The sequence below is a fragment of the Dasypus novemcinctus genome, chromosome 13 (assembly GCF_030445035.2).
Source record: "Dasypus novemcinctus isolate mDasNov1 chromosome 13, mDasNov1.1.hap2, whole genome shotgun sequence".
Lineage (NCBI taxonomy): Eukaryota > Metazoa > Chordata > Mammalia > Cingulata > Dasypodidae > Dasypus > Dasypus novemcinctus.
The window spans coordinates 1,947,142-1,974,051 of NC_080685.1; the positions used below are offsets into that span (position 1 = coordinate 1,947,142).

Sequence of the window (26,910 nt, forward strand, 5' to 3'; positions counted from 1 at the left end):
GACGAGGAGCCAAGACTGGGGAGCCAATGTGGTTCAGTGGTTGAGCGCCGGCCTCCTGCATATGAGAGCCTGCGTTTAATCCCTAGTCCTGGTACCTTCTCTGGACTTCCACTGAGTCCTCCTGATGGCGAGTGTCATTCATAAAGCCACCAGCCCAGTAAATCAGTTTACTTGATGCAACTGACTAGTAATAGCCAGGAATCCTGTCTGCAAACAAACCCACCATCACAGTGCTTACAGGACAGAACAACAGCTATGGCCTTTTCCACATTAGTAACACCCACCTTCGCCGAGAGAGCCAGGATGCCACCACACAGAAAGAAGATCTCGCATCAGTTTCTCCCCAGATGCCACTAGCAGAGGACCCGGCTCCTCTCTGAAGACCTTGAACACCCTCCACAACTTTATTGACGTCAGTGACACTAATTCTCTACGCAAAGTAAGAATCTGGACAGTGCCAGGAGGGTGCAAAGAGGAGGACCGTGTGCAGCGCTGGCACTGATTCCACCACACCCAGGTCGCCATCACGTCATCACGTCAGGATTTCCTCTCTGTTCCCGGATGAAGGTGCCCAAGAGATCCCCGGTAGATGCCCCGCATTCTCGAGTACTCAGACATGCAGTACTCAGAGTCCTCGTCGAGCCGTAGGATGCAATAGAATCTGCATGTTTCTCCCCCAAAAGCGTGTCGGGTGCGCCTGGCTTGGTAACAACGTTCTTCTGTGCTGCGCCCACGTCTGAGCGAGGATTTCGTGAGAAGCTGCTCTTGGTAGAGAGCGCTTCAGCAGAATGAGAGCCATAAAGAGTTAAGGGAGGTCCCATAATTGGCTCTTCATCTGATTCAGAAAGTTTTGCAGCCTTGACTTTCACCCAAGGGCGTCCCTGGGCGATGGCGAGTAATTACTGTGTAACATTCTAGAGGTCTGTGTTGGCTTTTATGTGTTTGTGTAAGAAGACCTAAGGCATTTCCTTCTACTTCATGGATAAGGAGAAAAAAAGGGTCATTTTTAATTGGGGTGTCCCAGAGTGGGGGTGCTGAGCAAACTGTGCTTTATTTCCTGGAAGGAGTTTTGACTGGTTGCATCCCAAAAAGGGGCTCAATTTATTCAACTTTAAACAAGGCATGTAAAGGTTGAGACATCAAAGAGACATTAGGAATACGATTTCTATAACATCCTACCAGGCTTAGAATTCTCTGGATTGACATTTGGTCTCGGGCAGAGGGAGAGTGGGAGCGCCGTGGACGTGCCCAGGGCTAAGAGGGGCCCGGGCAGGGGGCGGGCAAGCGGCGGGCAGCAGGCCGCGCCCAGCGTAAAGGGTTGGAAGAGTCTCTTAAAACAGCATGTGCTTAAATTTTAAAAACATTCTCTATGCTTAATTTCAACGTAATAATACATCACAGGAAGATGCTTATGAAACAAATACAATGTTTGGTTCAGTATGTGTCTTTAAAAGATAGACTTATAAATATGTAAACAACTATATAATAAAAAGTTTCCAAACATTGTCTGTAAGAAATCAGACAGATTTTACCATTAGAATTAAACCATTCCACACCTTCAATATAGTTGATGTAGCCAAACCAGCATGGTAGTAAACTTTGCCATACAAACTAAAACAAAAAACAAACAAAAACTACTGTAATTTGACGGCTACAAAATAGAGCAAAAAAAAAAAAGTGTATAAACTTGATGGAATCACAGTAATTAATGTCATTTAAGGGAAAATAAAGGCATAATAAAATTTATGGCACTTAATGATTGAAAAAGTAGAGCTTTGCTATTTTGCTTGGTTCCTTGGACTCTGTGTGATTTAACAAAAAAAAAACCTCACTATGTAATCTTGCTATCCCTCAGTTAATGGCATCATTCATAACATACTGCAAATAAACGGTCATTCAATATACCACTTTCCACAAAAGGACAGCAACAAACTCAACAAATATTAAGGGGGCAAAAATGAACTTTGAAATAAAAAAAGAAAGCAAAAACACAAAACCCTAGAAGTAGGTAAAGATTCTACATTAGCACACTGGTTTCAAAGCACACATCCACACCATATTTTTTAAAAATCCTACAAAAAACAATGCTTGCTTGCTTATTGGAGGTGTGTATCTAAATTCAATAGCTTACCAAAAAAAAAAAAAAAAGGTTCTCTTCCCTAACAGTTTTTTGCTGAAACTGAGTTTGAAGGGGGTGGGGAGGTCTACAAGCCAAGAAAATCAGTTTTCATCATCATCTTCATTAAAGTCATCATCATCATCATCGTCTTCCTGGCATAAGACTTGGGCGTCTCCGCCTGGAGCCACAGTACTGAGACCCATTGGAACTCGTGGCCAACGTGCCAGCTGCATCATTGGTCAAGTCACTGGCAGAAAGCCTCCTGTCATTTGAAGGTGAACCTGATGATGTGACAAATACACTGCTGTTGATCCCCGTGCTGTCACATAAGGTCCCAGAGCTTTAGGTACCCAACTTCTTGCCATGTTACGGTCTTTGAACATGATTCTGAACAGCTTCCTGATTCTAGTCCACAAGTCATCCCCATTCTTTTTAATACATTCTTTCTAATCATGGATTTCAAACATGTTGTCAAAATTAAACAGACACTCAAATTTGTCATTGAAAATACTTCCGTCAATCGTTGTCTTTTTGCTGGTGTTCACGGTGATGAACAAACAGGAGGTGGATGATGGAGTTGGAGGGAGGTGGCAATTGGCTTGGGCTTGGCAGTTTCTCTGTGCTGAATTCTTGAAGGCAGTATGCTGTAGAATAAGTTCTTGAAGTTGAGAGTGTTTCTATTGTATTCTTTCTAGTCTTCTCTGTCTTCTGTCTCTAAATTCTGACATTCCTGAGCCAATGTTAGTAGGCAGACCATCCACTTGATTTCTTTCTGCTCCTTAATGATAATGTTCCTAAGCATTAAGACATTTAAGGATCATAGACACATCATCTTATATTCTTCTGGTCATAAACCGATTCATTTGGGAAAACATAGTTATCAGCAGCGCTGAACTCTGCAACCAATTCATCTGCCACATCCAATATATGAAGTGGTTTCTTTCCTCTGGTCCTTCTCATAAAACTTCATTGAAAAATGTCTCAGAACCTTGCCATTCTTCTTTCATTTTCTGTTGTGTTTTCCAGAAGACCAAGATGAAGAGCCGGAAGCCTGGTTCTGTGATGTAAAGTGTGTTAGGAACGTGTAGTGGTTGGTGCGCAGCTCTCTGAGGTGTACCGATTTCCACTTGCTGTGCAATGTTGACATTGGACTGTCCAAGGGTTTGGGGCAAGAGTTGCTTTCCAAGGAATGATAAACAGCTCCCAGTGGCATCACACCTCTTCCAAGACTAAGATTCTGGTCTATAAAGGTCTTTCATTCTCCGTTGGCTTCAGTTAGACTGGCATTCACCCGCCAGAGAAGAAACAGTGATTTTTACTTTGTACTGGGAGCATTGAGCTGGCATGATGTGCTGGTAGTGCAGTGACGTGTGGCCATGAGTGGCTCTGTGGTGGTTTGAGGCTTTTATGGACCCCAGAACTAGTCCTCGGAGCTAACCCATTCCCGTGGGTATGAAGCCATCGTAGGTGGAAACTTTGATTAGATTACTTTAGTTAAGGGTCTTTGATTAGGTTACTTCAGGAAGGAGGTCACCCAGGGTACATCTTAATCCTCATGATGGAGTCCTTTACAAATGGGATGGATAGAGAGAGACAGAGAAAAGACACAGGAGCTCAGAGAGGAGCCCACAGAAGCTGAGAGAAAGCCACAGATGGAGCAGCCAGAAGCTGAAAGCAATGGAGCCCGGAGAGGAAGCAGAGACTGGCAGATGCCACCCTTTGCCTCCCCATGTGACAGGGGTCCAGGATCACCTGCAGTGGTCTTTGGGGAAAGAGCATCACCTGATGATGCCTTGATCTGGACACTTTTCTCAGCCTTGGAACCATAAGCTTGCAAACCAATGAACCCCCATTGGAAAAGCCAGCTCACTTCTGCAGTATTGCTTGTGGCGGCTTGTAGCAAGCAGAAACAGCCCCACAGAGCCTGGCCCAAAGTGTCATTTCCACATCTCTGTTACCAGATCTTGTCTAGGTTCTTGGCTGTGCTACAGAAATGAATTTCAACAGCACGTTGGGTGAGTTAGGTCAGTAATTTATTCAGGCAAGGAGGGATGAGAAATGGGAGAAAATAACAGATCATGGGTCCCAGGTAGAGAGGAAGGGCCTGAAAAGTGATAAAGCAGACTGATTTACAGACTACAACTTCCCCTTATAGATTATAAATGCCCAGGTTTTACCTGCGTGGTCACATGACAGGGGAAACATGGTGAAAGCAGTGGGCAGAGGGCAGGAACGGGTCCATAGGTGAGAGGGCACATGAGAGAGAGAGAGCTCAGGCCTTGTGCCTGCTTTTTGAACTCTTGATTATCCCACCCCTTTGCTCATGGCAGGGGAGGAGTTCCAGCTGTTCACTGTTTACTGGTTACCATTTTGATTGACTACCTCCCCCATCAATCTCCCATGGGGGCCCAATGATAAAGTCCTTAGGGAATATCCAGGGCTTCTCCTGGCTTCCAGAGGAAGTCTTCTTCTGAGAGGCAGCATCTTGGGGAGGGTCTTCCAGCAGCCATCGTGGGGCTATTGATGTCCATGTGGACTCCCTGCCAGGTTCCAGATCCATCTATTGATTCCTTATCTTACTAGCTGGCTTCATTCCCCACCCCTCAGAGAGTTTCCACCTTTATTCTTAAAGGGGTGTTGAAGGGAGATGATCATTCTTCTGTAGCTGCTTCCTGCTGATTAGGGGCAGTAGGCCCTACCTGACAAGGTGTAAAACCCTCCTGCTATTCTAGCTCGGTTGGAGGAAGATGGATCTGACATCCTGGGCAAAGCTGGATGAAGTCCCCATATGGCTAACAAGATGTTGATTCTGGAAGAAGTGGACTTAATTAGAATTTTGAAAATATATGGTTCCATTAAGGATACTGGACCACAGAAGTAGAAAAGGCCAGGTGTCTGCAGAGGCTGCATCTCCTTGACGTTGGTGGGTTTCCTTATGCAGGTTTTGGACACTGTTTAGGACTGTTTTGGAGTAATTTACACAGAGGTGGCGTTCTTCCTTAAGGAAAGGACATACCCTTCCCTGTGCTGCAGTTAGCATGGCAAGCGCCCTGCAAGTTTGCATCACCACAGCAGCAAGGGAGTCTGCTGGCTGTTCTAGAGCTTCTGAGGCAAGCTGGTTTCATTTATGCTGTTAGTTAGCTCTAGGGGGTGACTGAAATAGATAATGGGGTTTGGTATAAATTACCAATCCCAGTTCCTAAGATAGGGAGAGGAATGGGAAGAGGCATTGCCCTTTTATTTTATTTTTCATTTATAATATGGAATTCCTTATAATTATAAAAAAGTGCCACTCCAAAAGCTCTCAGATATATATATAACCATTTGACTAATATAAATTCAAAGCACTCATGAAAGTGCAACTGAAACATTTACATTTATCTTCGTAATTAATTCAGTGGTTATATACTAAAGCCAGGGCTCTTAGCCTTTTTTGTTCCGTGGACCACTTTACCAGTCGGGTGAAAACCACAGTTTGTTTACTAAGTCCACACTATACTGTATTATTTAATAAATATATCACATCTGCACCAACACATCCTCACAAGAATAACGTGGGTTTTTTTTTGTTTTTATTTTTTTTGTTTTGACTCCTTGTTAAGAACACCAGTACTAAAGAAATCAGAAAGAGGAAGCTACTTGAAACTTCTTCAACAACCAGATGGTGCCTACAGATAGCCATTTATGATGATAGCATCTGCCTTTGAATCTTGGATTTTCAGGTGTCCTTTAATGAATTGTTCAATATAATGGCTGACATCTGTGTTGGTCAGGGTTCTCTAGGGAAAAAGAACCAACAGAAGGTATCTTTAAATAGTATGAGATTTGATAAAATTGTCTCACATGACCATGGGAGTGCACAAATCCAAATTCCACAGGGCAGCCTGCAAACCAGGGGCTCCGATGACTGTCCTTGATGAGTTCTCCAGGAGATGCTCTCTGTTTGAGGTAGAGATGAGAATACTTTCTCTTTTGTTTGTTTTTTGTTTTTATTTTTTAAATTATTTATTTATTTTTTTAAATGTTACATTTTAAAAATATGAGGTCCCCATATATCCCCCCACCCCCCCGCATTGCCCTTTTAAATTAAAGTATAGGAAATGAAAACAAACAAGGTTTCTTTTTTTTTCTTTTTTAAAGATTTATTTATTTATTTGTTTGTTTATTTATTTATTTATTTCTCTCCCCTTCCCCCTGACCCCGGTTGTCTGTTCTCTGTGTCTATTTGCTGTGTCTTCTTTGTCTGCTTCTGTTGTTGTCAGTGGCACAGGAATCCGTGTTTCTTTTTGTTGCGTCATCTTGTTGTGCCAGCTCTCCGTGTGTGTGGCACCATTCCTGGGCAGGCTGTGCTTTCTTTTGCACTGGGCGGCTCTCCTTACGGGGCGCACTCCTTGCGTGTGGGTCTCCCCTGCGTGGCAGGGCACTCCTTGCGCGCATCAGCACTGCGCATGGGCCAGCTCCACACGGGTCAAGGAGGCCCGGGGTTTGAACCGGGGACCTCCCATGTGGTAGACGGACGCCCTAGCCACTGGGCCAAGTCTCCCGCCCCAAACAAGGTTTCTTGAGGGATGTCTGGTTTGCCCTCCTCCTCGTAATAGGTATTTGGGCTAGTGTTAGAGGAAACAGCTGACTTTCACATAGACACTACTTAGCTTTTTCTCTTAAAGAGGTGTTTCAGACTGTCCAATGACTGGCATTCGTACATCCCATCAGGTGCTTCGGCGAGCTGGCACTATCTTGGGCAGCTGCCTTCACTCAGGATTAGTGCACCAAGTTGGAAATTCCTTTACTTTAATAGCTGTGGGAATGATCAGAACTACAGAGTAAAGTTCCTTCCATTTTGGCTCTAACTGAGAGTGAGGCTTGCTTTCCTGCCAAGTTTTGATCAGAACCCGGTTTGCAGGTCCTAAGTGAGAAAGGTTTTCTGTGGACAATTTGAAAGGGTTTAAGCTGAAGTGGGTCTTAGCCACCTTGCTTGCTGTTTCCCTTCTGGTGGGAAAACACTGAGCCCTGGTAGGATGGCATGTGGATTTGCCAGTCCTCTCCAGGGCATGAGTGGGACAAGTTCTGGAAGAAGGGAGGGAGACCTGGGCTAAGCACGTTCATTAACTACTTAGAAAATGAAGTTTACTAGGACTTTTAACATGTTCAGTATTTCTCTGCATATGGTTTAGAATAGAAAAGATATCACCATAATCATCAGACATATATCTAGAATAGGATATAGGTACAGTACTTAATACTATTTAATGTACTACCCAATGCATAAGCTTCTCTTTGAACTGCAATTAATAGATTCAAGTTCCAGGTTTGCCATACCTTACATATTATCTCTCCATGGGAGCAAGCCAAAATGCCAATTGTGTTTAAGTTCTACTCACAGTACACTGGTGATCATTGCTCTACTTGGTATATTCTTCACACAGCCAGCATGCCACAGCACCATTGACCCTAGAGAGAAGCTAGGAAGGTAGGTTCCAGTATTCCACTGGCCTGGTACGTAGCACCCTTTGGCACTATGAAACAGTGCCAGTCTAGAGGCAATGCCCATTGTACATTTGGCTATGTCAAGCCATTGTTGGCTGCTGCAGGAGTATGAAACTGCAGCGTAGTCTCCATCAACTTCAGGAGCACAACCAGAGATGTAGTAGATACCTTTATTGTTTTAGGGGTCAATGACCAACCTAGCCAATAACTCAAATGGAGAGGCAACCTGTAGTGTACTGAAGGCCTGGTTTGAATGCACAAGAGAATTTGAAAATGCTGAAATCTATCTCTTGAACAACTTTGCAAAGTTTTCTGCTTTTCTAGCAGTTGAAACAATTCCACTTGTGATTTATACATTAAATCCACTAGAAAGACATTTTTTGCTTTTAAAGACTCATTTTTAGGTTACCTTTCAACGTTATGCATTTTATAACAGGTGAACCCCAAATCTAATTTCCTAGGTACAAGCAAACTGACAGTTAAACACAGACTTCAAAGTTAAACATAAAGTTAAGTACAGATTAAAACAGAAGAGATAATCTTATACTTTTAGAATTTCTAGGAACTCTTTGACCTTAACTGATGGCACAGGAGGTTTCTTATTTTCTAGGAGAGGTTTAGTAACTGATTTGGATCTTGATCTCTACTCATAGCTTTTATAGACACAACTGAGTTTAAACTGAGAAGGCTGTTTCTAAAAGGGAGTTATTCGAAGTTTGAGGTTTATTTCCTCATTTCTTTAAGGAGACACAACATGAGGTTTCTGGGCCTCAGATCTATCTGTTTTCTTTTCTTACACTTGTTTAACTGGAACTCAGGGTCCTATACAGAGGCTGCTCTCAGCTATACTGTGGCCACGTGGACCAGCAATAGGCAAATTTTCCTGATTCTCGAGAAGATACTCCTATGGGGAGTTTCCTGGTGGGCTAGAGACCATGCCCATTATTCTAGGAAGAATGAAGAAGCGCTTTAGAGTTGACCAATCTGGCATCCCAGAGTCCTAGTCTGACTAAAACATTCACCACTCCACATAATTTGGAGCTGATGCATCCTGAGAATTTAAATTTTCAGAGCCTGCCTGGCCTACAGGCATCCCTGTGGGCAACCGAGGTCTTGGGGGTGATCTGGTGATTCTGGTGATCAGATCAAAGCACCCAAGCTGAATTGGTGGAAGTCGTTTTTGAGCCGTTGCCCCAAATCAAAATGCCTGAGACATCGCCCTTAGGGGATATTTAGCTGCTCTCTGCATGGATGGGCCCAAGGAGTGGGGGCCATTCAGAGCTTACTGCTCTGGTTCTTAGCACCCCTACACTCCAGGGTCCGAGACCGACTGCACAGTTATCCATACAGAAGTTCCTAAGTTAAATCCCAGGAAACGTTTGGCTGCTCTCTGATTCCCGCCACCCCAGAAATCACAGAGCCCCTGCCGCCAGGTGTTCCTGGGGCCATTCTTGACTTGGCAGACAGGCCGAATAGATATCAACCTGAAGCTGCTGAGATGAAGAGTGCTTCTTCCTCGAATATTGCTCCTCCTTCCTCAAAGAAAGGACAAAAGCTTCTTCCTGTTCTTACAGAAGTCCTCAAAGCAGTCCTGGTTTTATGACTTTACTGTCTAGGAGTTTCCCAGTTAGACCAGCCATCAAAAGGCCTCTAAGTGATTAGAGATCAAGCTTTCCAGCTATCAGGCCTTGGGGCCCTGAGGCAGTAGCTTCCTTGCTAGCAAAGGCAATTTCCATTTTACAGTTTCTAAGACATTCCAAAGAAAGGCTCATTTTAACATAAACCTCTAAGAGAGATTCAGTAACAAGCAGTAGGAAGGTGAAAATGTGGGTAAAGGTTGATTATGGCAGGGTATCCTGGCCTGTGACCCCCGTGGGGAGGGAACTCCCACGGCATCCATGTTGGCTCTGCCCGCTGCCTGGCAGGCCCGTGAAGGCACCGGCCGGTGGGAGGGGCAAGCCCCAGCTCTCCACCATGCCTTGTACCCCCCAGGGGAGAGGGCGGGAGAAGACAATGGCCACCGGCCCTGAGGCAGAGCCTCTGGCTGCTAAAACAGCTTGAAAAAGAAGCTTCGCAGGGCCCGGTGCTCTGCCAGGGAACCTCTGTCTTGGCAGGGCTGTGATTTGAGCCACTCCCCCCTGACCCAGCCATCCTGGCTGGGAGAATGCCTGTGCCCTGGCCCCTTCTTTCCCGGGGTTACATCCTGTGGGGGCTTGCAGGTGAACCCGTTTAAAAGGGAGGCGTCAAACAGGCTGTAGGCCATTGTTTCACTCATCAATAAGCTCCTGGCTGGCTCGCCAAATATGATACCAGATCTTGTCTAGGTTCTCGGCTGTGCTGCAGAAATGAATTTTAAGAGCACGCTGGGTAAGTTAGGTCAGTAATTTATTCAAGTAGGGAAGGACGAGAAATGGGAGAAAATAACAGATCAGGGGTCCCAGGTAGAGAGGAAGGGGCTGAAAAGTGATAAAGTGGGCTGATTTACAGACTACAATTCCCCATTATAGATGATAAATGCTCAGGTTTTACTTGTGTGACCACATGGCAGAGGAAAAATGGTGAAAGCAGTGGGCAGGAACAGGGGTCCACAGGCAAGAGAGCACACGAGAGAGTGAGCTCAGGGCTCGTGCCTTCTTTTTGAACTCTTGATTATCCCACCCCTTTCCTAATGGCAGGGGAGGAGTTCCAGCTGTTCACTATTTCCTGTTTTGATTGACTACCTCCCCCATCAATCTCCCCTGAGGGCCCAATGATAAAGTCCTTGGGGAATATCCAGGGCTTCTCCTGGCTTCCAGAGGAAGTCTTCTTCTGAGGGGCAGAATCCTGGGGAGGGTCTTCCAGCAGCCATCGTGGGGCTATTGATGTCTGCGTAGACTTCTTGCCAGGTTCCAGATCCATCTACTGATGCCCTATCGTACTAGCTGGCTTCACCCCCACCCCCATGCTTCACCTTGGGGAGCATGGTTTACCTGCATGCTGTTTTCCCACCTTTTACATTTTATTTCTTTGAGTTGTTTCTGTACTCTGGGGAGGAGGGTTAATGAGAGCAGTGGAATTTAAGACAGAGAAGGTGGCCTTGGTATGTAATAGAGCCTGTGACAGTTTGAATTTGGTGAATCTCCCCCAAAAAGATGTTTTTAAACTAATCCATTCCTGTGGATGTGAGACCCTTTGATTGCATTAGATTTGTTAGGAGACCTTTATTAGATCACTTTGAACTACATCAGTAAGGTATGCCTCATGTTGGGTCTTGCCTTCTTAGTGGAGCCTTATATAAACAGAGAAACAGAGAGAGACACACACAGAAGAAGCTGCCATTTTGACCCTGCCGTGTGAGAGAGGGCTCAAGGGTCGCTAGCAGCCAAAGCTGAAACCTGAAGTCCCCAAGAGACTGGGCCCCAGAGCAGCTCAAGGCTGGAGGGGTGAGCCCTCTGCCTGACTGCCCACAGCTGAGCTCCAGCTGATGGTAGATCCTGGAGAAGGCAGGGACCTCAGTAGAGATTGACTGCCGTCTCGTCTCCCCACGTGGCGGGACACCTGGTTCACCAGTAGCTGACTTTGGTGAGAAGGCATCTCTGATGATGCCTTGATTTGAACATTTCACATTTTGTTTTACCCCAAATAAAATTCCCATTATAAAAGCCAACCATCTCTGATACTTTACATCGGCAGCCCTGTGGCAGACTACACCCTCATTTCCAATTGTTTCCAATTATCACGTCTATTCTGCCTGGAGATGTGATATGGGCAATTGGAAAGGCCTCTGCCATTTCCCAGGGCAATGCTAGCGGTCACATGTAAGACACTTTGCTTTCTTGGAGGCCAAAGAACACTAGGCTGTGTTTGGGCAGTTTGGGCAGTCTCTTTCCCAATGTCCAGGCTGCTTGCAGTAATTACAAGTACCAGTGTCCTGAACTCTGGTGCCAAAAAGGTTAATTGAGTCTTATTTAGTTGCTCTTTCAGTTTGGGAGGATTTTTTTTTTCCCCTTAGCATTTTAAAGTTCTGGCCTAACTGATCTGTAAGACGTACTAAATTATTAGGTTCCACTGTGGACCAATTTAGTGTTTACATTTTCGAGTGGTGCTCAGTTCTCCTAAAAGGCCATTAATGAAGTAGAACTAAACAGGGTAGAGGTTTTGGAGTTAATATGGTCGAGACCTGAGAGTCATTCAAAGGCTTTTTCAAGCCTCTTACAATATTTGTATATGGACTCGCTGAGTTGTCAGTACATTGTTGGATTTTTCTCCAATCAAGAATTTTGAGGAAAGCTTCACATGTGACTTCACCATCTTATGAAGTCTCTTAGTGGGAGTTACTCAGCTTAAATTCTTTTTTGTCAGTAGCTCTTCATTTGAAAAGTCATTTAAGGGATTTTTCCAATTAGCTTGTTTATCCAGACTCTGGCCGCCTTCACCAGCAGTCATGTAAATTAACTGGTAAAGCCCAGGTTCCTAAGTGTAAACGATAAGATTGAATTCTTTTGCAAACCCTACGGGATCTTCAGTAGGATTTGACAAGTCCTATCACTACAGAAGGGGAGTTAGGACATAGTCATGAATTCCAGATAATTTTTCAAGCTTGATAATGCGCTTAGGTAAGTCTTTGTCTTTGTTAATTTCACATTTGTTTCTTAAAAGAGAGGCAATTTTAGAATTAGATATACATTTGGAAGCTTCCAGGTACCAATTAAAATAAGTATCCCTTTAGGGTTGCTGAAGTTTAGAGCCTCCGTTTTCTAGCTGAGTACATATATCAAAAGGTCCCCACTGACTTTTTTTTTTTTTTTTAAGATTTATTTTAAGCTCTCCGTGTATGCAGCGCCACTCCTGGGCGGGCTGCGCTTTTTTCACGCTGGGCAGCTTTCCTTGCAGGACAACTCCTTGCACGTGGGGAACCCTACATGAGGGCACCCCTGCGTGGCGCGGCGCTCCTTGCGCGCGGCAGCAGCACTGTGCTTGCGCCAGCTCCACACGGGTCAGGAGGCCCTGGGGATGAACCCTGGACCCTCCATATGGTAGAAGGTCCGCTCCCCTCCACTGACTTTTTAACCACTAAAAAAAAAAGGCCATTGAGTCTACACTTTGATATGTTATGTGAATATATCTCAGTAAAACTGCTTAATAAATGAATAAATAATTTTGCAAGAATAGCCAGAAATAGCGATGTACAGCAGGGAAAACGAGAGATTGAGAGGTAAGGAATTTTCTTGTTTGTTTTTGTTTATTTATTATTATTGAAATAATGAAAATGCTTTAATAATGATTGAAGTGACGAATACACAACTACATGATTATATCAAATACCGTTGATTATACACTTTGGATGAATTGTATGCTATATTAATACGTATCAGTAAAACTGATTTGTTTAAAAAGAAACCACATGTGTGACAACATGGATGAACCGGGGACGTTATGTTGAGTGAAGCAAGCCGGACACGAAAGGACGAACACTGTAGGAGCTGCTATGAACCGAATATATTGTGTAACATATTGTATGATTCTATTTATAAAAAGGTAAATATAAATCAATTTATAAAGATGAAATTAGATTAGTGGTTATATAGGGCTGGGGAAGGCATGCTAAGGGATGTGCAGTTTTTCTTTTTGGAGTAATGAAAAAGTTCTAAAATTGTTTGTAATGAAGAATGCACATCATTATGATTCTACTAAAAGCCATTATTATACACTACGGTACATCATATGGTATGTGAATATATCTCAATAAAACTGCTTAATAGATAAATGGATAATTATGCAAGAATAGCCAGAAATAGCAGCTGTGTACAGTAGGGGAGACAGAGATTGAGAGGTGAGGAGTTTTCTTGTTTTTTTATTATTATTATTATTGCAATAATGAAAATGCTCTAATAATGATTGAAGTGATGAATGTACAACTATGTCATTAAACCAGATACCATTGATTGTATACTTTGGAGGAATCGTATGCTGTTTTAAGATGTACCAATAAAATTGATTTGTTTTAAAAAGCTATTTTTAAAAAAGGTCCTATTGTGGCCACAATAATTTAAAATTTTCTCTAGTGTGCCAGGACCAGCAGGCCACAATTTCATGTGAAGCAGGGTCATCATTTTTTATATGAAGCCAGCTGGTGTGCTAGCTGGAGGTGCACCATCAGCTGTATTTAGATGATCGGAACCCGCTCTTTTAGTTAGCTGATTGTGACCCTCCTGAGGGAAGGGTCTGGGTTTGGGGCAGGCGTGTTGCTTTACCGTGTGCCTTCCACAGGGTATTTGCTTGTGCTCAGTTGTCTGACTCCGGACGCGGCTTGAGGGTGGCAGGTGACCTTGTGTCATTCTAGCCCATCCGTGACCCCCTTCCCTTTCGTGGGAGTCTTGGTCTTGGGAAGCCGAGGCCTCCCAGGAAAATGTGGCAGGTGCTCGAAAAGCATCTAAACGCCTGTCCTGTGCCCACCAAAATAATCACTTGATTGCACACAGTCAGAACAGAGGTCGGGTTGATTGTTAGAAGCGCCCCTCCACCGAAAAGAGCTCAGTACCAAAGCCGGAATTTCTGCAGTCCCATTTGAGTCCTCACCAGACGAGGAAAGGTTCCTCATCTACCAAAAAGGGCAGACACCGAGGGACTTCCGCCACAGCCCAAATAAAGAGAACCGAGGTTCCAGCACAGAAGCTGGGCGCCTGGTCCCAGCCCGAACCAAAGACCAAAGTCCAAAACGCCCTTTATGGGGAGACACCCCAAAAGGTGCTCAGCCCCAAGGAGGGAGGTTCGCAGGAGCTGGGGGCCAGGCCGCTCCGGGCCCCGCGCCGGCGCCAGGCGCTGTCCCCAAGCGAGCGGCCGGCCAGCAGAGGCCCCACGCGGGGAGCACAGGTCCAGGCAGGGACCGAAGGTGTGTCCCGCCCGGGCGCGCCCAGGGAGGGCTTTTGAGGGCGGGAGACAGGCGCGGCCAGTGGCGGGGGACAGGGGCGCTCTGTCCTGCAGGTCGGTGGCCGGCCGAGCTCTTCGCCCCGCGGGTGGCTGCGCGGTTCGGGTGCCTTGGGGTTTCCAGGTCACTGTGGCTTGAGGCTTTGCGCACTTGGGCCGTTGGTGACTTCTCGGGCGAGACCTGCCTAAGGGGCATCCCCAGTGCCACCGCCTGAGCGCATCCCAGACCCCCGGCCACGGCCGCTCCGCGCCGTGTCATTTCTTCTACCCTCGCAATCCTCGGTGAGCGCAAAGGCCGTCCTGCGCGCGTTGGGGACGAGCTGGCCAAGCTGGGCAGGGCACCGCAGCGCCGGCTGCGCCCGTCGGCATCGGGTTTTCACACTACTTAGCAGCAGGGCTGGGCGAGAGCGAGGTGGTGACAAGTTTAAGGGGGCCCGGGAAGGGCCCACCCAGTGGGGCCCCGGACTGGGGTATCGGGAGAACTGGGGAGCCTGAAGAAAATGGGGGGGGGGGTCGGCGTGGCCGGGGAGGGAGGCCCTGCAACGCCGTGCCGCGGGTGGCCCTGTGCAGGCGCGCAGGCCGGCCCTCTGGGACCCCGCCGCTCGGCTCCCGCGCCGGGGCTTCCTCCACCGGGCCGCCCGGGAGGGGCGCGGGGCCTTGCTGGCGGGGGAGGGCCGCTCTGGTGGTGAAGGAAGCCCCCCCCCCCAGGAGCAGCGGATGGTGGAGACGCTCCCGCACCTCGTCAACGTGAACCAGGACCCGCAGCTCTCTGGAGTGCTCAAGTACTTCATCCAGGCCGGTGCGCGCTCGCCCTGCGCGCTCGGGGCGCCCCCTCCTTGTCCCGGGGCGCCCCCTCCTTGTCCCGGGGCGCCCCTTCCTTGTCCCGGGGCATGGTCCTTGTCACCACATTTCTGGGGTTTCCCAGGAGCTTGGCGTAAGTGAATTCAAGCCCACTGGGTCACACCCAGGACGGTGGTACCGTCTGGCCCCTCGCCTGACCTCCAGGCACACCCTCTCGGGGTGCAATCTTGTGGGGGGAGCCAGAAGAGCCACTTTCCACGGGATCAGCCAATAGGCAGTTCTGCAGACCAGCTCGTTTCCTGCAGCCAGCCTCCAGTGTATCTCCCAGGGCCCACACCCAACGTTTAATTCCTCCAGAATTCCCATGAAGAAGACAGACCTTTAACCAAGTTAGGAATCCTGCAAAAAGGACATCTAGTCGGGGGAGTGGATGTGGCTCAAGGAATTGGGCGCCTGCCTTCCAGATAGGAAGTCCCCGGTTCAGGTCCCAGTGCCTCTTAAAGAAGACGAGCAGACGCTGCAGCCAGAAGATGACACAACCAGCAGGGAGCGGACGTGGCTCACGCAGTCGGGCATGCGCCTCCCTCACGGAAGGTCCCGGGTTCAGTTCCCGGCACCTCCTAGAGAAGACAAGTAGACAACGAGCAGACAGACGAGGGCGCCATCGGGGGTCGGGGGAGAGGGTGTGCAGGGGGGATATTGTTTTTAAAGTCAGAAAGAAAAGACCTAAAGTGAACCAATTATCCAAAAAACAACGTGATGTCCACGTACCATCATGATTGAAAATCCAAATGGGAAAGTCCCTTCATGTGACCTATAGGAAACTGTCATTTCCAAAGTGTCAGGCACGTTACCTTGTTGAGGTTAAATCCTGAAACCTTTGACTGTAAGCTGTTCCGATTCTTTCAGGTTCCTGCGGCGTTGGCCGGGCTGCCTCCAATGCCATCACTCTTCAAGGCTTGGGGTGAGTGCGTGGGGGTCAGGGCTTCGTCCAGCGTTAGTCATGACCGCTCGGTCCAGCGGACGTCCCTCAGGTCACCTCGTCACCGGCAGGACGACCGCAGAGCCCTCTGGGTGGGTGGAAGCTACCCAGCCTTCTTCAGGGGCCGCTCGGACCAAGCTGTTCCCTTTAACAGAGACCCATTCGCTATGACCGCGTCATGTTTTCTTGGCTCTAGCCTGGGGAGAAAAGGGGACGTCAGTTGCTAGACCAGGTGACAGTTCTCACAAAAGCAAGAGGGTCTGGCCAGGGGTGAGGACGGTCAACGTGCGAGCCCCCCGAGGCGGCTCATGGCTCACCTGAGAGCAAGTCCTCGCCGGCTGATGAGCAGAAAGCTCAGGCTTTGGGGGAGCCCCTCCCCAGGAGCCCCCCAGGGATTCCCTGCGGGAGCTGAGGACCCCACGCGGGGCTCCTGGAGGCACAGCTGCTCCCCGGCTCGCGGCCTGACCCAACACTGCGCTGGGGTCCCTCCTCCCAGGCCCTTGCGTTCCTACCCCGACAGCCTCCAGCCCCCCGCGTTCCTACCCCGACAGCCCCCCAACCCCCCGCGTTCCTTCACTGACAGCCCTCCAGCCCCCCGAGTTCCTACCCCGACACCCCCAGCCCCCCGCGTTCCTACACTGACAGCCCCCAGCCCCCCGCACTCCTACCCCGACAGCCCCCAGCCCCCCGCGTTCCTACCCCGACAGCCCCCAGCCCCCCACGTTCCTACACCGACTACCCCCAGCCCCTGAGTTCCTACCCTGATGACCCCCAGCCCCCCGCGTTCCTACACCCACAGCCCCCCATGCCCCCCACGTTCCTACCCTAACAGCCCCCCACCGGCACCCTGCACCCTATGCTGACAGCCCCCCGGCTGGAGCCCACAGACCTGGGGGGGGCAGTGGGGGGGGGCTCAGCACAGCCTCCAGGCCCCGCCTGTCAGGCTTCTCCCCTGGGGACCCTGTCCCCTTTCCTCACCACCTCCTGTGGGGACCCCGAGGGCAGCACCCCCGTCTAGACGCTGAGCTCCATCGTGGCTGGGGCAGGCCTTCCCCACAGGACCCTGGCCCGAGCAGACAAGGGGCATGGCCGACGAGCGCCGCAACGTCCAGAACATTCTGTGACAGCTCAGAGTCCAGGAACATGCTACGTTAGGGAGCTGGTTATTTGGGGGACAGCCAGTCTCAAGCTTGTAGCTGTAAGGTCTGGATTTGGGGAGCCCCAGACCCCGAGGCAGGGCTGCGCTTGCTTCACAGTAAGGCCCCCGAGCAAGTGCGCCCCCGAGCACCCACCCCCCAGCACCCGCCCCCCGAGCACCTGCCCCCCAGCACCCGCCCTCAGCACCTGCCCCCAGCACCCGCCCCCCGCCCATCCCCGGGCCTGGAAGGCCCACCCTGCTCTCGGGGTCTCAGGCGCTCGGGGGTGTCTGTTCCTCAGGGACGCGGCTTCGGGGTGCCCCACTCTGCCCTCAGGGCCGGCGCTCGTCCCTGCTGAGCCCCTGCCCGCAGGCCCTTCGCCCCCAGCTGCCGCTCGTGATGGGGGGAGAAGAGGCGCCCGGCCGTCCCCTAAAATCCTCGTGTGCTTGGCCATCTAGACAGCCTGTCCTTTTAGGATCTCGGACCGGCACGCCACCTTCACAAACGTGGACGGCCAAGTGACGGTGACGCCACACGGCGACTGCCAGGTAGTGGTGAACGGGGTGCCCGTCGCCACGACGACAAAGCTGCAGCATCTGGTGAGCTCCCTGGGGCCCTGCGCCGAGGGGGGCTTCCTGGGCGCCCTGGCCGGGGCCTGGCGGTGGTGCTGGGACCACGACACGAAGGGCGTCCCCCGGGCGGGAGGGCCGGCGGTGCTGTGCCTTCTCAGGCAAGCCGCCTCACTCCCCTGAGCCTACCTGGAAACGAAGGGGGTGACCTGGAGGCCCCGAGGCCCTCCCGCTCTGGCCCCAGGGGCCAGGACCCCCGCGCCCGCCCTACAGCCTCTCCTCCACCCTGCAGCCGCTCCCAAGATCCTCTCCCGGGCAGGCCTGCAGCCCCGCGAGAGCCCCGGCCCCCAGCCCCTTTCCTCGCGCCCGCCTCCCTCGGGGCTGGGGCTCCCGGGCCCTCGGGCAGTCGCCTCCCTGCCGTGCCAGGCCTCGACACGCCGGGAGCCTCGGTTTACCCACTGCCCCGCACAGGCCGCTCGGGCGCCGGCCCTTCCCGTCGCGGCCCTTCCAGCTGGCAGTGCGCGCTGCTCGCCTCGGCCCTGGGGAAGGGGGTCTGTCTGGCCCCCCGCGCCCGACGGTGCTCAGCGTGCTGGAAAGGAAGGGGTGAACGACAGCATCCGTGCAAAGCCCCCGCTGGCGCCCGCCGCTCCCCGCTGCTCTTCCCTGCGGGCCCCGGGCGGGGGCCCCTGGTCACGGCCGCCCCTCCCCAGGACCGCCTCCTCCTGGGCGCCAGCAGCGCCTTCGTCTACGTGGGCTTCCCCGCCGAGCGGCGCGGCGAGGACCCGAGCCCATGCGACTACGACGCCTTCCAGCTGGAGAGGGCGGCCGCGGCGGGCGTGAGCGCAGCCTCGCTGGGTGAGCGGCCCTGCTGGGTGGGGGCCCTGCTGGGTGGGGGCCCTGCTGGGTGAGCGGCCCTGCTGGGTGGGGGCCGCTCTGGGTGGGCGGCCCTAGTGGGTGGGCGGCCCTAGTGGGTGGGGGCCCTGCTGGGTGGGCGGCCGCGCTGAGTGGGGGCCCTGCTGGGTGGGGGCCCTAGTGGGTGGGCGGCCCTGCTGGGTGGGCGGCCCTGCTGGGTGGGCGGCAGCGCTGGGTGGGGGCCCTGCTGGGTGAGCGTCCCTAGTGGGTGGGGGCCACTCTGGGTGGGCGTCCCTAGTGGGTGGGGGCCCTGCTGGGTGGGCGGCAGCGCTGGGTGGGGGCCCTGCTGGGTGGGGGCCCTGCTGGGTGGGCGGCTGCGCTGGGTGGGGGCCCTGCTGGGCCGGGGGGCCCTGCTGGGTGGGGGCCCTGCTGGGTGGGGGCCCTGCTGGGTGGGTGGCTGCGCTGGGCGGGGGCCCTGCTGGGCGGGGGCCCTGCTGGCCCTGCTGGGTGGGGGCCCTGCTGGGTGGGGGCCCTACTGGGTGGGCGGCTGTGCTGGGTGGGGGCCCTGCTGGGCCGGGGGGCCCTGCTGGGTGGGGGCCCTGCTGGGTGGGGGCCCTGCTGGGTGGGTGGCTGCGCTGGGCGGGGGCCCTGCTGGGCGGGGGCCCTGCTGGCCCTGCTGGGCCGGGGGGCCCTGCTGGGTGGGGGCCCTGCTGGGTGGGGGCCCTGCTGGGTGAGCGGCCCTGCTGGGTGGAGGCCCTGCTGGGTGGGGGCCCTGCTGGGTGGGCGGCCCTGCTGGGTGGGCAGCCGCGCCCAGCCCCGCCTCCTCCCCGTGCCTCCTGAAAGCCACTGCTTCCCTGGGCGTCTTCTGCGTGTCTTAAGAAAGTCACCTCTCGTGTCGCACCGCGGTTTGTAGAAAGCTAACGCGTGGTTTCCGCCGACTGTGGCGGGCACGGGCCGCGGCTTGGCCAGACGCAGGCAGCGGCGCCCTCGCTGATTTGGGTGAAGACGGCTCCTAAGGCGAGCGCAGAGGCTGGTTAGGCAGCCAGCGGAAGGAGGGGGCGGGGTCCGCGCGCCCCCGGGCAGGTCCTCTCCTGGGCGCCAGGGGCCTGGTGGCCCGCCCGGCCTGGGGGCCGCGCTGAGCGGCGGGCAGGGAGGCCCCACGCCCGCTCCCCGGCGGCTGCACCACGCTGCGCCCGCGCCGGCCACAGCCTTCCCTGCGCGCCTGGCCCGCTGTGGTGCTTGTCCCGGCGACAATCTGCTCTTGACGCCTGTTCCTTCTGCTCGTCTCGCGACGCTCTCCTGGCGGCGGCCGCTGCGTCTCGACCGGGAGGTAGCAGTGGCCCCGGCGCTCACACGTTGTCCTGTTCCCTGGAACCTGCTGCGGGGGCAGCCAAACATTTTGTGGGTAATTCTTAATTTTGAAACGATTAATTGAAACTTAGAGAAAACGTTCAAGGGTCATGTACAGGACTCTCATCTACGTGCTGCTGAGGTTTTCGAGTTTTAACGTATTGCTGTATTTCTTTGTTATGGAGATAGACAGAGATAAAGATGTATTATGCACACACAAGGCTCAGGGAGCACACCTAGCACCAGATCTTGATTCATAAATAGTATTTTAATTCACTAACGGAATCAGGGATTCTTGGAGAAATGTTAGATTCCATGGCTGGAGGTGGGAAACTATGTGCACACACACATACATACACACGTATAAATGCATATATATATAAAATCTTCTACATACGTATTTACAGCTTTGTCTGTATCTATAAATCTGTGAGTTCATACTAATATGATATACTTCCTATTCCAACTCAGTACCTCAGGATTTATTCTAGTCTTCCCTTGGTGGGGAAACTTTCAATGTAACATATATGCCCCATATTTCTCCACCCGTAAAACAGGCCTATTTTAGCATTTAAAATCCACATACCGGGAAGCAGACATGGCTCATCTGATAGAGCGTCCACCTACCACATGGAAGGTCCAGGGTTCCAGCCCCGGGCCTCCTTGACCCGTGTGCAGCTGGCCCACGCGCAGTGCTGATGCGCGCAAGGAGTGCCCTGCCACGCAGGGGTGTCCCCGCATAGGGGAGCCCCACGCGCGAGGAGTGCGCCCCGTAAGGAGAGCCGCCCACACGAGAAAAGCACAGCGTGCCCAGGAGTGGTGCTGCACACATGGAGAGCTGACGCAGCAAGATGACGCAACAAAAGATACAGATTCCCAGAGCCGCTGACAAGAATGCAAGTGGACACAGAAGCACACACAGCGAATGGTCACAGAGAGCAGACAAGTGGTAGGGGTGGGGGGAAGGGGAGAAATATTAAAAAAATAAATAAGTCTTTAAAAAATAATAATAGAACTAACATCCACACACCCACCTGCACTGCCTTCTCACCTGCTGTGGGAAGAAGGGTCTCCACTCCCACCAAAGGCCAAGCCTCTACTTGCCTAGACCCTTCTCCCCTCGCCTTCTTGAGCACTTGCCCTGAAGAGTCTTCCCGTGTCGTCAGGGCTCTCTCTGGATCATTCTCAGGACGTGCAACCCCGTGGCAGTGTCTTCCGTCAGAGACAAACAGGAAACCCTGCCTTGGCCCCCGTCCTCCTCTAGCTACTGTCGCATTTCTTCTTCTTTTCTTTCTTCTTTTTCTTGTTTCCCTTTAAACAACAGGACTTTCCTCGTTCCTGGTTCCAGCGCCCAGAAGCCCAGCGGTGGCCTGCCTCCTTTGGGGTCTGTGGCCTTCTGGAGCAAAGCGAGAGTTGTCAAGAAAAACCGCCCAAAACAGACCAAAAGGCAGAAGGGCGAGGATGCCTTTTGTGTCCTGCCCTGTCGTGGCGTGAGCGTGGTGTCCCTGGGGGGTGGACTGGTGCCGGCTCCCTGACCACTGGTCAGTGCAGCCTCGAGGTCAGACGCTAATTGGTAGAAGACTGGCAAACCACAAACCATTGGTATTAGATTACAGAAAAGTGACATCGAAAGGACGAGGGATTCCCCTGTACCCCTCCCTCTCCCACAACATCCTCTTTTTTTAAAAATGTAGCAGTGCAATTTATTATGATGTATCTCTAACATCCACTCATTTACAAAATGCACTTTTTAAAAAAATGACATGCTTGTAGTAAGGACTAACCTACTTACAGTAATAATCTAAAAAATAAAAGCATCATTGTGACATTTATCAGTACTTCACACATCTAACAAATACTGAAGGAGGCAACTCCATTGTCATAACTTCTTTAAAGCCCAAAACTTAAGCACAAATCAGAATTAAGAGAAACTTCAGAATGTTCACATTGTGAAGATTTTTGGCTGAACTTTCAAAGATTCCACATGTAACAAAACCACAACTTTGAATCAAAATGAATGTTAAAAACATTTAAGAGTTGTGACCAACTTCCTCTATAGAAGCAAGGAAAAGAGAGTGGATAGTAACAGCAGTATATTTCTAGGACAGAAAGCAATCACTTATCTCCTCTATCATAAAAATCGATGAGTCAACATTTTAATAACACTGACCAAGTTATTTACTATTCAAGAAATTGCTTTTCAAGTTGTGTCTTTATTATTTTTTTTTAAAGATTTGTTTTATTTATATCTGCTCTCTGTGTCCATTCACTGTGTGTTCTTTTCTGCATCTGCTTGTATTCTCATTAGGTGGCTCTGGGAACCAATCCTGGGACCTTCTGGAAGAGGTGGCCTTTCCCTTTGTGCCACCTCAGCTCCCTGGCCTGCCACATCTTCTTATTGTTTCTCCTCTGTGTCTCTTGTTGCGTCTTCTTGCTGCACCAACTTCTCCACGTTGGCCAGCTAATGCAAGATTATGCAATAAAAAGAGACACAGATTCCTGGTGCTGCTGAGAATGCAAGCAGACACAGAAGAACACATAGTGAATGGACACAGAGAGCAGACAACTGGGTGGTGGGCGTGGAAGGGGAGAGAAATAAAATAAATCTTAAAAAAAATTTTGCTCAGAATTCTAATCTTAAGTATAAACCATAACTTATCAAAGCATAGTCCAAGCACTATACAGTAAAGCTACCATTTAGATGTATGTGCTTCATCTGAAACACTTAGCTTACAAACAGGAGTTTTGCCCTGTTTTTCCAGAATAATTGTCCCTGTGTCTAAAACTTTAAATGATATTCAAAAAAGACAGATTCAAATAATTCATGCTATACACTTTCCTTCCTTGGGCTTTGATAGAAACCGAGCCATCTGGCACTGGGGCAGCATCTTCCTTCTCAGCCACAGTCTCCACAGTCCTAGGGGCAGACACAGGAGCCGTTGTTCATTTGTTGAAGCTGAGTTCTGTTTCGCAGCAAGCGCTGCACAAACAGCAACAATCTCATCACTTTTAGAGTCATAGTTAGGAATTGACTTTGGTGGAAGTCAGTTACTTCTGCTGATGATTCTCTCTTTTTAATCCTCTGTGTCACTTTCTGCTGTTCTTGGAGTGTTCATGCCCAAGAAGGGTCTTTCTGTATTTCAGGGTTCATTGGACAGATGGGAAGGGCTACTTGAAAACTTTGGATTGTTTCATCCATTTTGTCCTTTGGCTTTCTGTTGTCATATTGTTCTATTGTCTGTCTTCTTATCCTTTAGTTTACTCTTCCTAATAATCTTCATTTCTAAACTCTTCTCCAAATCTCTCACCCTTGTTTTTACCTTTCAGGAAGCAGCATGCCCTTTAGTATCTCTTGCAAAATGGTTTTTTGGTACTATGTTCTATTAGTTTTTGTTTTTCTGTGAAGACTTTGAACTCACCCTCATTTTTGAAGGACAGCTTTCCTGGATACAGAATTCTTGGCTGGCAGTTTTTCTCTTTCAGTACCTTAAATACATCATACCACTTTCTTCTCTCCTCCATGGTTTCTGATGAGAGGTCTGCATTGAATCTTACCAAGTTTCCCTTGTATGTGATGCTTTGCTTTTCTCTTGCTGCTTTCAGAATCTTCCTTTAGCTCTGATATTTGTCATTCTGAATAGTAGGTGTCTCCAGGTAGGTCTATTCAGATTTATTCTGTTTGAGCTGCATTGTCCTTCTTGGATATTGATATTTTTGTCCTTCGTAAGGGTTGGGAAGTTCTCTGTCAATATTTTCTCAAATATTCTTTCTGCCCCTTTTCCACTCTCTTTCCTTCTGGGACACCAATAATACGAATGTTTGTGTGTTTTGCACTGTCATTCAATTCCCTGAGACTCCATTCCATTTTTTCCATTCACTTCTCTTTCTGTTCTCCTGTCTTTTCGATTTCAGATGTTCTGTCTCTGAAGTCATGAATTTTGTCTTCAAGCAATTCAAATCTGCTCTTATGTGCCTCTGTTGTAATTTTAATCTCATCCATTGTGTCTTTCATTCTCATAAGCGCTGTTACTTTTTTTTGTAGGCTTTCAAATTGTTCTTTATGCTCTCCCAGTGTCTTCTTAATATCCTTTATTTCCTTAGTCATATTTTCTTTAATTCTTTGAAGTGATTTAGGAGAGTTGTGTAATTATCACTGATTAATTATATTAAATCTTTTATCTCTTTAGGATACTTGGTTAGTTCTTTTGGCTGGGCCATCTCTTCCTGTCTCCTAGTATGGCTAGTCATTTTTTGCTGATGTCTAGGCATCTAAATATGTTGGTGCATTTACTCTGATGGCTAATTTCTCTCAATTGCCATTTTTTCCCCTCACAGCTCTTCTTTGATATTTAGTTCAACTTATTCTCAGTCTTTAAAATTGCCCAGCTTAAGTTTTCAAAATCAGGCCAGAGACTCACTAGTGGGGTACAGATTTTCTCCCAGGGGCTGGATACAGAGTGCAGGTTTTGTCCATGCAATTTCCAGATTGACCAGCAGATGGCACTAATCAGCGCACCGTTCCATGGAGGCGTTTCAGTCTCTTTTCCTGTATTCCTGTGTTGAATCTCCAGAGCGGAGGCTCAAAGTGGGCTCTGCTGGCTGAATTCACTGAAGAAAAGCACCCCAACCTCCTCTCCCTATTCCCTTCACAGGGAAGAAGATGTCTGCTCCCCTCTCAGTCAGCTGCAGTGAGTCAGGGGTTTTACCCCAGATTAATATCTTGGGGGTGGGCGAGGGGAGCCCTTCGGCCACCACAGGGGCTCGGTGACTCACGTTTGTTGCTTCATCTTCTTTGCCCCTCTGTCCCTTGCCCTCCTGGGAGTTGTGTAGCACTGTCCTGGTCTGCTGACCCCCAAAGCTGGTTCCTTGGATAGCTTTTGGCTCTTTCTCTGTTGTTTTTTGCGAGAGCATTCAGCTCTTCCTTTTAGTCCATTGCCATTTTCCCTGCTTCCCTTTTGACCCTCTCCAGTCCATTTTTCACTCAAAACGAGATTTTCAAAATATTTTAAATCATGCCATGACACTCTTCCAGTGGAAAGTGTTGTCTTCTCCCTGCTCTTAAAATAAAATTTACACTCATTACCATGGCTTGAAGCCCCTGTGTGATCTCCACATGCTTTCTCTTCAACTTCATCTTATGCTCCTCTCCCCTCATCTCACTTTGAGCCTGGCTTGTCTTCTTTCTACTCCTCAAAGGCAGCAAGTCTTTTCTGCCTCAGGATCTTTGCACTTGCAGCTTATTTTCCTTTGCATCTTTGGCTCATTCTCACTACCCTCAGCTCAAATATGACCTCTTCAGATAGCGCCTCCCTTCCCTTGGCCTTCATCTAGTTACTCTTCCTCACCTAACTATTTTCTTCTTGGCATTTATCACGCATTTTAATTATCTTGTTGACTTATTAGCTTACTGGTTTATTTGTACTTGTGCACACGAGGACGTAAGCTCCAGCAGAATTTGTGTCTCTTGCTCTTCCATTCACTTATAACTCCTCCCGCTCAGCAAGTTGTCGCTGAGCTCCTGCTACGTGCCTGGTACAGGCGTAAGCCCTAAGGAGCAGCAGGGACCCAAGCAAGGTCCTGCTCTCGTGGGGATGGCGCAGAGCTTGCTCACTCTGCCTCCCACGCCTGGCAACACGGCTTTGCGCGGCAGGGCCCTCAGCGGGCATTCGTGGAAAGGATGACTGAGATGACCAAGTCAGCCCCCAGAAGCTTCGTGCTCTTGTATATGCCTGAAGGTCTCGACACGGGGCATCCCCGGGCCCCGACAGTGTGCTACCCCAGGAGAGGGCGGGTGGGGGCTGTGCTCCTCACTCCCTTTCACAGGGGTCCTGGGCCTACAGAAGCTGTGGCCCCCAAAGTCAGGACACTGATGGGAGCCCGCTGTGAGCTGGAGGTAAGGGGATGAAGAAAATCCAGGAACTGCCTGGAAGAATTTACATTCCGGGGGTTCCAAGTCAAAGACACCTTTCCTCCTCTCAACCCATCCTTCATCCCCAGCCATAATCTGGGGTTATTCACCCATAAGATTTGTTTTCATTCCTTCTCCCTCCTCCGAGCCCCAGCTCTGACTCATTCCACTCAGGGTGCATCCATACAGGGCCAGGTGGGGCCTCCCTGAGAGCTCCGTGATGGGCACAGCTAGAGGAGGAGGCTCTCCTGACTCCTGCTACCAGCACCGTGCTCTTCTCGATGCGTGGACTCGACATGAACTTGCCTTAATAAAACCAAGGGATAAACCCACACATGAAAAAGAGGTCCTCCCTTTCCCCTAGACGAATTTTTTTTCTCAGAATGAATCAATTTGAATCCACCTCCTTGCTCATCTCCTGCTAATGATCCTAACCGCAAACAAGCAAAGCTCTAATTCCAAGCCTGGTAATTCATCCGCTGAGTGATTTCTTCCCAAGGGCTGACTGCACACCTGCTGTCTAACTTGGAGCCGGTGTGTGCAACGAAGTCAAACCAGTGCGCGTCTGGATGGAAGGTGCTGGGAGCCTTGTGAGAACTGGGGGGGCTGCACTGGGCGGCCGTGTGGGCATCACGGAGCACTCAGGCCGCAGAGACGCAGGCTGGCCTTGGCCCACGACCAGGGATACCTAGAGAGGGGAGCGCTCCCGGCAGAGGCGCCCGCTGGCCTGGGTCTGGGAAGGGGCCTGGTTCTCCTGAGCTCTCCAGGATCCCTCCCCAGAGCCACACCAGGCACAACGG

The 26,910-nt window shown here is 50.3% G+C and overlaps 1 protein-coding gene across 1 annotated transcript in view; it reads left to right on the forward strand.

Annotated features, from left to right (window-relative positions):
• Window positions 1–26,910, forward strand: part of LOC131273118 (kinesin-like protein KIF28P) — a 137,945-nt gene that overhangs the window by 57,283 nt on the left and 53,752 nt on the right. Inside the window, exons 12-14 of the mRNA XM_058275359.1 lie at window positions 15,221–15,371; window positions 17,894–18,030; window positions 18,711–18,855. Coding sequence (XP_058131342.1) covers window positions 15,221–15,371; window positions 17,894–18,030; window positions 18,711–18,855 — 433 coding nt within the window. The remainder of the gene's footprint in view (window positions 1–15,220; window positions 15,372–17,893; window positions 18,031–18,710; window positions 18,856–26,910) is intronic.